The sequence below is a fragment of the Pieris brassicae genome, chromosome 12 (assembly GCF_905147105.1).
Source record: "Pieris brassicae chromosome 12, ilPieBrab1.1, whole genome shotgun sequence".
Lineage (NCBI taxonomy): Eukaryota > Metazoa > Arthropoda > Insecta > Lepidoptera > Pieridae > Pieris > Pieris brassicae.
In genome coordinates, this window is record NC_059676.1 from 6,198,421 (window position 1) to 6,210,092 (window position 11,672).

Genomic DNA, 11,672 nt, shown 5'->3' on the forward strand with positions numbered 1-11,672 from the left:
ATTGGGAATAGGTTGCATATCCAATATAAACTGCTCTGTTGATTAGCCATTTAATATAATAATACTATGTTAAGTAAATGTTGTCAGAGAAACTGTATTATATCAACAAAGAAATCAAGTTTCGGAGTTTACTCTGGATACAAGCGGAAACTAGTATATAATCATTATATACATCCAAATAATAGTTTCGTCTTTAAAGTCGCGAACATTCATTAGGTGAAGATAAACGCCTCGTAAAAACGATATTTGAACAAAAACCAGTTGGACCGGTCGCGGGTCGCGTTGTCGTGACATAAGTTACAAGCACAGAAATGCTTACGGAAATCACGTAGTCATTGTTAGCAAGCTTTTTGTACCACACATTCATCAAGTCTATTTAACCACGCGTCTTCTCTGCTAAGATTAGAGGAAGATTTCCGTTTACAGATCATAACCCTGAATGAAAGATTGCAGCCACAAAGCTCAACACGCCTCTTTGCCCTTACCAATATAACACTAATACAATGTTTAACAGTTATAAATTCTACATGAAAACTGTTTCGGCGAATGCTCAGAGTGTACAATTAATATTTATCCGATCATTTAAAATCTTAAGCAGGTATTTTGGTAACCGGTATGAGATAAGATCATGCACGAACAAGTTTCAAGTAATGCTAATGAGGTAATGTAGAAGAGATTACATATACGTGTTCGTTATTTACTTAAGTAAATATGGTGAGTGTATAAACGTAGTGTTAAGTTGAAAATGCTCGTTATTGTCGTAAAGTAGTCATTAATGTGCGACAGTGCGAGTAGAAAGACATCTGGATGTAATTGCAGAAACTAGTTCTTATTCCTTACATAGTAGTTAACTGCCTACTATCACTTGGATATTGTGGGGTAATTATTCCAGTTATCAACATTTATACAATAGTGGACAAAAACAAAACTGATTTATAACATTGTTGAAGGCTTACATAATTATTTGTTTATATATATGTGTAGGTATCTATCGATATAAATATTTGTTGTATTTACATATTACAATAGCATCAAATATCAACATGACAATAGGTCACTCTTGTTATGTCTTGCTATATATCTTCGCTTTGAATCAAAATAATAACACTAAATCTTAACGCAGCGGTATACCTACGAGATTAAACTGTTGCGAAACCTGATCATAAAACTGGTAATAAGCGGAATGCGTAACAAATTTTAAACTAAACGCCACGTCTCGAGTTAGCTTAACACTAAATCGACTTTCAGTACGTCTAAAGGTATAATTTAACCAGTTTTTAGTTCGAACATAACTTCAAAAGTTTTATGTCGCACGACGCGAGAATGCGGGTGTAGAAAAAATCGAGTTCCTGGAACTTCTGATACTACAGAATGGTTGCGTTTTTGTGGTGAGAGACGCCATGCACGAGTCCGGTCGGGCATAGTACATCGGTTGTGGCGGCGAGTGCTTTTTGTGGCTGACGCGTCGCCATATTGGGATGTGGCTGGGGCCCATTCACCGCACAATTGCCAATTGATGAGAGAACGCGATTCACTTCTCAGGGCTTGCAACATAGGCTAAACAATACAGTCTAAAACTGCCAGAAATGAGAACCATAGTGACTCTATTTGATAGTTGCAATGTTTTGTTATAACAATATTATTCTAATAGAAGATATTATCATATAATTATACTGTATTACCCAAGTTTCATAATAGAGCATACATAGTTAACGTTTAGGTACAAGAATATTTAACAGATATAAAATAATAAAACTCACGTGTCACACGCCAGAATCACAGTGTACATAAACGCGTTTAGATAAGAGAAACCCCTGGGTAGAAGCCCTAGCGCGCATCCGTCGCCGGCAGCATTATATGGCAGCACGCAGCTTCGAGGAAGGGGACACCAATTAATTTATCCACATTTGGAGATATGTTTAATTCATTTTATCTAGATCTGTAATCTATATTAGATGTCTGTGAATCTCGCTTGCCTAAATCAACTAATCAGTCTTGATTGAAACAACTTTGGTATTTATTAAAGCTTACCACATCATACATTGTACTTAATCTACTGCAAAATCTATATTCTATCTCTATGTTACAAAATCTTTCATCTAAAATGTATGAAAAATTAAAAAAAAACATCAGCAAAACAGCGAATTAGGTTCGAAATAGGCACCTAACAATGCTTTCTCTAAAACCGATCGGCCTACTACCGAATATATCCAGCTCCGCATAAGCACTGTTCAATCCGTTAAAATCCCGAAGAATTCGAAAGAGAGGGTAGAATCAACCTTATATTGTCGAAAGTACCGTCTAAAATTAAAAAGGTATTTAAAAATTCATTGATTGTGTGAACTGATTTTAATTTGATCGGGTTTTTGGACACATAAATCAATTCGCTACGATATGTCTTTTTTAATTTACATGAAACGTTATTCGGGGAATTTTAAGTGCCTTATGTATTTTAATAATATTTGTGATGCAGTAAACGTTTCGTGTCTGTTGAGTGTTTAAGATATTTAACTAAATAACCATGTATATTATTTGTAAACTACAATTCTATTGAACAATATCGATCCGTAAGACTCGGACTAGATAAAACGACAATGTTGCAACTGCAATGGAAGAAATACATGAATATAACAGGTGGATTATCTGGTCATCATTTGAGTTATATACGCTATTAAATACATTGAAAGCCTCTTAGAATAAGATAGTGTTTCAGTCGGATAAGAATCAACATTGTTACGCTGCATTATTTATGTGCTCAATATAGGACAGGACTACTTATAAAGTTTATTTGTTCAGCTACTTTACACTTGAAGCTTTTTAGACATTTACTTGTTTTTGACTGGATAGCTTTTCTTTCTAAGAATAGTTTAGTGATCATTCATATATAAGACTCATGCCTGTGTTTAATTTGTGGGTTATAACCCACCTATAGATATTTTCTATGCATCCGACCCAAATGCAATGGCGTATATATAATTTTGAGTGGGTTATAATGCTGTGTTTTAATTATCTTGTAATTATTCAATCTTTTAAAACTTGACAGCTTAATTTAATGTATTTTTTTGCAATGTCATATCAATAACGATGGGCGTGATCCAAGTGATAGCTGTGGTGGCCACGCCAGCATATCCGTTGCGCGGGGACACCTGAACAAACACGAGAACCAAGGCCATAATGATTGCGCTATTTATAGTCATGACTCTACTAATTGTTTATGTATGATAATTTATCTAAACAATTATATGCAGATATAAGTCCTTGGAACTAGTGTTGCCTTAACCCTTTCAAATCAAATAAAGTATCGATATTTATCTCCCAAAAATTTTTATTTTACACAAACTATATTATCTATCAGCGCAATTAATGTGCTGAAACTGATGCCTAAATTTGAAAGAATTAATTTAAGATTGAACGTCAGTCAAGGAGAATGTTAATTGTATTAGGATATGTCAAGCAAAAATTGATCCAAACCAAACACTTATTAATCATGCATAGGCCATGCCATGCAGATTCCTGTCAATCTCAGATAGATGTACGAGTATGACAAAGGACCAATTTATGGATACAGGATGGCAAATTAATACAGTTTCATAAGATGTTTCTCTAACTCCTGTTGTTGATAAAATATTCATTTAGAAAGGATTACTTTTATATGGGTAATAAATTTCTTTTACAGGATCGTAAATAATTGTCTAATTAAAGGAACTTATTCAAAACCTTTTCATCGGGAATTACAATCTAAATACGCTCAACACTAGGGAGACTAATTGAACATTAATGATAATAATTTATCTTTCATTCTATAGATATTAAACAAGAAAGATTAACATGAACTTATATATTACGTTAATTTATCAACGCTATCACGGTTTATTTTCAACGCTCATAACAGAGGCTCTGGGTTTGTTTCTCGGCAAAGCAATAGTAGTAAACTGTCAGCTCCATTAGTAGGTTAGGAGTCTTAAAACACATTCAGCCAATGAATACCAACTCTTATTTTATTTATTGCCTTAGATGTAATCTTCGGTGAAATTAGAATTGCAATAAATATATATTACAAATAAAATATAAGTTATATTCACATCGTTATTACCATCCCACAATACAATTAGTATTATAACACAAGTAATTATATTGCAGTACAAAATAACTTTTCGTACAGATAAATTCCCTTGAGTCCCAATTTTAGACAGGCGCCTGTAAGTGGTTGAATATCAATGTTTATTAAAAACTATTACTTCAAAGGTCTGTGCTGGAAAGCTATTGTTTCGTCGGGAGTTGAGGTTCATTAATTGAAGATGGTTATAGACCGTGCGGTTTTTTGGTTACCTAGGCCATATTCAGTCAAATCTACAAGCATTGTTGTGGAATCGAGGACCTTCGAGTTACACGTATTGAGCCGCCATAGTAGAACTCCACAAAGGGTTTGCCAAAAACTGTTTTATACTATATATTGTACCACGGTTGTACAAGAGCATTCGATTGTATTAAACGGTACGGGCGGCGACGGAACAATAAACCGTTTACATTATGACTATTATTGATGGCTATTATTTGGAGAACGGGCTTTGTACTGTGCACATACTGGTACTACATAAATATTATATAATGTATGCCTAATAAAAGCGAGATTCCTCACGCTAATGTTGAGGTACGATTGGAAATTTCCTTTCTAGTATCTATAGAAAACAGATGTGGCAATGGGCGGGGCATATAACAAGAAGCACAGACAAAGTAAAGTTAAACATAACTCAATGGAAATGACCAAAGGGAACAAAAGGGGGTCCTAAATTATTAGAGCAATTTGTGGAGCAAAATGTATTAATAGTTGCGTAGCTTTATTTAAGAAGCTCAAAATTTTATCTCCTCCCTGTATTTATATTTTAGAAATGTCCTTATTCGTGCACAGAAACATACATATTTTTAAGTCGAAGTAAGAAGTAGACATGGGGAGAAATTGTCTGTGCTAAAAATCCATTTGGAACTGTTTAGAAAAAACACCTTTTGTATGGCTATTAAAGTTTACAATAATTTACCAAAAGAATTAAATGATCTTCCGACTAGAATCTTTAAAAATCGACTTGTTGTGTTACTTATGGAAAAAATGTATTACTCAATAAATGATTATTTGCGTGAAACACTGTAGTTATATAAATTTAATAACATTTGATATGATATGTACGATACAGATAATATAAGAATTTACCAATTTTAATATGACTAATAATGTAAAATGTAACACTCCTTCAAAAACAAATTTGCGCGCCATTTTATGGCAGAATATGCGAAATTACTATTGTACCACCTTTTTGTACCATATTCTTGCAATAAATTATTATTATTATAAAAAATGATGGATAGAAGATATATAAGCGTTAACAGGAAGCGAATGGAGAAAGAAAGTCATGGATAGAGAAATTTGGAAACACCTGGGCCTTTCCCCTGAAGGGTTTTCGATCACTGAAGAAAGAAAGAAGATAAAAAATGTATACAACAAAGCTGTTTCAACATTTGTAATGATTGGAACTAAACGGGATTTATTATATCTTCTCAATAGTGAGGGTTGAAAGACTTTTATTCGTACAATTGATAAAGTACATTTCTGTGAACTTAGTTCTATAACCAAAGTTTCTGTCAAAATTCTTGAAGTGACTCAGTAGTCATACAGGGTATTACACTCGATACATAGCAGCAATAAATTGTGTTTATATTTTTGTCAAAGGACGGTGGTTGCAATAGCCCAAGTATTGGCCAATACCAATACGTACAATTGATAAAGTACATTTCTGTGAACTTAGTTCTATAACCAAAGTTTCTGTCAAAATTCTTGAAGTGACTCAGTAGTTATACAGGGTATTACACTCGATACATAGCAGCAATAAATTGTGTTTATATTTTTGTCAAAGGACGGTTGCAATAGCCCAAGTATTGGCCAATACGTACAATTGATAAAGTACATTTCTGTGAACTTAGTTCTATAACCAAAGTTTCTGTCAAAATTCTTGAAGTGACTCAGTAGTCAAACAGGGTATTACACTCGATACATAGCAGCAATAAATTGTGTTTATATTTTTGTCAAAGTACTGTTGCAATAGCCCAAGTATTGGCCAAGTCTTTCGTCACTTATCAGTAAAACTCTTTCATTATAAAATCCCTCAACTAATAATAGTGTAATTTTTTTTTAGATATATAAATTAGATGTATTGAAAATTTTATAATCTCGCTATACATGAACAATGTCGGCATAATGGCTTGACCGTACAATTCTCAACGTTCATTCGAATCATAGCTGCACACTAATGCACTCTTTTTTCCATTTAACACTAGCTTCTATAGTGTAGAAAAACATCGTAAGTAAACCGGCATGTGTCAGGCACAGAAAGCCGATCAGCCTTGCCAAAAGCCAAAAATTATCTACAGAAATGTAAGGCAATGCTTATAGAGATTTGGTTCATAGTATTGTATTTTGTTAACATAGCTTTTACACATTAAGAAAAACACTTTTTTAACGGATTGAAGCTATGTATAATTATTAAAAACTTATAGTTATTTACATAATTTTAAATTTTAAAGACGTTTCGTGTGCTTTTCAGCGTGCGTGGTTAGAAATTTTGTCAATACTTACACGTTGAATACCTCCAGTTTCGGTAATTTTGAAGTCGGTTAAATTGTAAGGATTTAAGACAAAATAGATATGTCCCCCTAAAATTAAATTGTAGTAAGCGTCAACAATCTTTATAAGTCTGTGGCCATAGGTCAGAATATGATAAATGCAATTTCATTATTTTACAGGACCAGCAATTAAATTATTAAGAAATCTTGAAGGCATTATTAAAATATGAAACACTCGATATATCAATAAGTCATACTGAGGAAAAATTTACTTATCATTGTCTGATCTATGACTACAGAAATATTCATTAGGTTAAACAGTTAAAAATTTCTTTAAAATCAGATTTACACAATTAATACTATTGTTTATATTGTAAGAATGTTTAAAGAATTTTATTTTCATTAATAAAATGTAAATTTTAATAATGAGAAGTTAATATGCCAATTGCATCTAGTACTTTAGGTGACCTACCTTATCTACCACAAATAATAAAAACGTTCGAGAAACCTATCGTATTTACATGCTAAATAAACTTAATAGGTATAATAATTAAATTTTTACTGGATATAACATAAAATGTATGAAACTTGTAATTGCTATCAATTTACTATCATGCAATTAAAATACTTTGTTTCGTAAAACCCATAACCGAGGCCTAGAAATTGTAATTTCCATGTAATTTAAGCGGTTTTGAAAATGATGTGAGAAAGTCAAGAAAAATATTCTTATGTAACACTTGATTCGTCAATTTTATTTGTTTATTAGTAATATTTAGCACGTTACACCGCGACTCCATGAATCATTTGTCATAGTGCATCAAAAAGTGCTTTAGCAAGTGGGAAGATACGATCCGAGAGTCGGTTTTCTCACATGTATTACCAGGCTGTGGGTTCGATTTCGCCAAACATTACGCTTAGTACTGGCTAACCCCAGTAAAAGCCTGTGATGGCTCGACATAGCGCGGTAGGGTTCTAATTACTGGGGTGTAAGTCATAGGAGACCGATCATCATGTTACCTATAAAAAATATGGTCGAACATAGTTACACGTATGCGTAATTTATTGGACTATTTTTGATTAAGTTTTGGTAGAATATCTCTTCTGCATAATCAAAATAGTATACGTTGAATCATTTAGAATGAGGAATAATAATCGGTTGCAACAACGCAATCGCGCTGACCTTGGAACAGCCGATTATCAATGGAAAATTTACAAGCATATAAGTAATTATATATTATATGTGTCAGGTGCATTATGTTCGGAGGTACAGACAGCGCGGCGACGGTGATAACTGCATTCCTACTTATTTTTACAACCTAATGACATTTTACTATTGTGCAAAACTGAACCTTCGATTTCAATGTTATCTTTTCCACATTTAGGGTTTACGCTTAACCACTGGGTTGGCGTAAGAATGATCATTGACATTGTCTAAATACCAAATGATTTCTTAAGGCCAAACTGGACTCTTCAAAAACATTCCTATTGATGTCTAGAAAACATACGCAAAGAAAGATAAACTAATGACATTAAGGCAAACTAATAATGGTATTGTGGTATATAGACTATCTGGATAATTCGCGTCTCAGACAGAAAAAACAAAAAAACTTGATGAACGCAGGTTTGTGTTCCGGTAAACCCTAAATTTAGTTAACGTAAACAAAAAAACCAGTAGACAATAAAATATTTAATAGTAGAAGTATTGACACATCACAGGAGCAAATAGTTTCAAAGAAACCAGTAAATAAGACATATCTTCGATAAACTTGTACAATTTGACCTACAGCTTGACTTTCTGGACTTTCGCGATAAACGTGTAATCGGAGTGATTTGCGTGACGTCTCAAGATTTATTGCAATGTACGGTTTCTATGAAGTATGCTTTTATGAGCATTCATATATTATGCGCTATGGACAGGTGACTTTTTCTTCGGCCTATATCAAATGAAAGCAGTTCATCCGTATAGGACTTAAATTTACAATGGATAAAGAGTAATGTAACTGACCTGCCACCTGTAAGAGTATGTACGAAAAAATAATGCCTATAGCGCTTATGCCTTTAGATTCATTCGAGTAGGCTTTTTAGATAACGCGTCAAAGATAAGATGATAATAACTGCTTTGTTTACGAGTGTTATCAATCGGGTTTGTATTAATAAATTACATACTACGATATTACATTATACTATCTAATGATAACCGATTGGAAGGAACAACAAGTGATATGATAACGTAAATTTAAGATTATTTTCATAATAGATGTCACACCACCTCTCTTTGGAATCCTCTGGGAATTAAAAACAAAAAGAAATTTGAAAAGATTATCTTTCAGATACTAAAGGCCATAAAAGCGTTACCACTAACATTATGTTAAAACTTTCACACACGTAACTTTTGTTATAGTAGTTAATTAGCGAATTGAACCAGACATTGGAAGTTCGGACCAATAATTAGACAACTACTAAAATGTTGATCAAACGATTTAAACACTATGATCTGTTCTTATTAGAATCTGCTAGGCACTAGATTTTAGTGAATTCTACTTGTTATTGTCATGTCAGTGTACAGACACGTACAATTATGTGACTGAAAGATGCACATACTAAAGTGTTATTCACGAATCGAGCAAACTAATTTACGATTCGTAGTGGATATTACGTGTTCAGATTGGAAGTTCAAGGACGTAACTCAAGGTCATATCGCAACAAGCAGGGGCCGAACCCCACTGGCCCAAACTAGAGTTTTATTGTAACCGGTATAAAATATAAACAAACAATAACATCTGAACCTACTTGGTATTTTAGATGCCAGTATGCAAATATACAAACTAATATTCGGTTCCTACCTAATTGAAAGCAGTACCTATTTATCATTAATCTACGATTAATGTTTCTAATCGACTTAAGTTTATGCAGACAAAAATAAAAATGATCCCAAAAACCATAGTATACGATACCATATGATGTCTATATAGCTTTTAAGAATAGTGTTTATACTGTAAAACGTTTAGCGTAAGACAGTGCCGGCCGGCAAACTTGGCGAGAGCCAGTTAAGGGTATAGGGACGGGAGTTGGATGAATAGGCCCAAGGTCTGGACTCACCGGAGTCGGCGCGCTCGGCCTCGTCGTCCGACTCGGTGCCGGAGTCCCGCTCCTCCACCTGAAAACAAAAACATACGCTTCAAACAGACGATCAATCCGCTACATATGCCAACCGTCACACCGCTATCAGATACGATTTTGATAGACTCGCTCTATGAAATTTGATTAAAACTTCACTGAAACCTGGGCGTAGGCTAATGCAAAGTGAAATAAGGTAGTATCTCAGTTTAATAAATGTAAATCGAGCGGTGTGGAAGCCGGCGACCGTTCCGCTCCTTTGTTCTCGAGAGCGGGCGGCCATTTTCTGGTGGCGGTGTGACCTTCACGGCGCAGAGCCGGCCGCGTCGACACCCACCTTCTCGGAAACGTTCTCCTCATTCAACGAATGCGTTCGTAGCTTGTGGGTCAAGAATTTGAGCATTATTGAGCCTCAGCTCCTCAGACCGTCCACGGCACTCACTACACTGCGCCCTCTCGCTTGTTGATGCGCCCGCCCGTCACGATGCGCTTCACAAACTATTGCTTGCTGATTCTAAAAACCGTTTCACGCCTATGGAAAACGTTCTAAAACCATTGTAATTAATGACATCCGCATATCACTACGTGAGCGAGCACCCGACCGCCTCCCTCGAACGCCGGTCTACTACTAGTTTGGTTGGAGTAGCCTTGCGTACAACGCAGTCAGCTGAAGTGGGTACGGCTCATTAATACCGAAAGGGCCTAACGCCAAACACTTCTCGATTCTGCCCGCGGGACCGCTGTATGCTATCGATTATCGAAAAGATGGTCCAAGGATTCAACTGAGCACAGTATGAAATCACAAATTAGCTTAAATATTGCGTAAAATGTATTTGAGTGGCACTAGAAATGGACTCGCCCGGCGACCCATTGATGACAAAGAACCGGAACACGCAGAGATCGGACGCGATTGGACAAAACATTACAGAATAGGATCGAAATTTAATGCAATATGTTGTCTTTGTCTAGCGGCGGAACGTGGCAGGGCGCTCGCGGTGGTGATGAGGGGGGCCGCGTCTCGATCGGATCTGCCGCCCGATGCCATTCGGCCGGCAGAGTGAGACGGCAATATGATACAGGTTTTGGTTATATAACAAGCCGGCCGCTTGATAATATATCGCTGATAAAAAGTTGCACACGCTAGCTGCTATAGATATGCGCTTTGAAACTTAAGAGCACTTGGCTCATAAATTACAGTTGCAATTGAACTTCTGAGAATTTGAGATCAAACTTAATTAAATATATTCGTCGCATGGAACTTTACACTGATCGCTCAATAAGCTCTAGAATTCTAGATCAAGAGTACGATTTTTTTTACTTATATGCAATAGAAAAAAATAATTTAAAGATAGGAATGCGTAATTACGTCACTACTATTTCCTACACACAACTAGTAATGATTAACATCTCATTATTATAAATATTTTTAAAAAATCTGAACTCTTACAGTCATTAAAAAAATAGACATTCTGTTAAGATGTAGGCGGGTATAATAATTTTGAACAAATTCAGTCTTATCCATATTATGCCATAAACACCGTTCTCACTCGCTATAATGAATAGGCGTACCTGCGTGAGCCATGTCTCTTTCCCGCTCGCACACTACGCACTTAGTACCCGCCAAAATTCAAAAAAATAAATTGCAAAGAAAGAAATTATAGGGTTATATTTTTATATAGATATTAAATCAATTTTTAATTATCTTCTGATTTCTTATTAAGTACAGTTAGATTAAGATTTGGAAAATAAAATATTTTCTTGTAGATATTATTTTACGGACAAATCGCTTGAATAAGACTTACTAAACCCGTTCATTGAGAAAACTCTTATAAGATGTCTAAAGAGCTCTACTAATTTCTTTGTGGTCTGTAGATTTATCTAATGGTTGCAAATTCATCTCATAGCCATAGACAACATTGATTTAGTTTCAAGTTACCTGATTT

The 11,672-nt window shown here is 34.8% G+C and overlaps 1 protein-coding gene across 1 annotated transcript in view; it reads right to left on the reverse strand.

The window, feature by feature from the left end:
- The window catches only part of LOC123716965, a 38,966-nt gene extending 28,333 nt beyond the window's left edge, over positions 1-10,633 (reverse strand). Inside the window, exons 1-2 of the mRNA XM_045672688.1 lie at positions 10,067-10,633; positions 9,712-9,769 (exon numbers count right to left, since the gene is read on the reverse strand). Of these exons, the coding sequence (XP_045528644.1) occupies positions 9,712-9,769; positions 10,067-10,132 (124 nt within the window). The 5' untranslated portion in view covers positions 10,133-10,633. The remainder of the gene's footprint in view (positions 1-9,711; positions 9,770-10,066) is intronic.
- Positions 10,634-11,672: the final 1,039 nt, after the last annotated feature.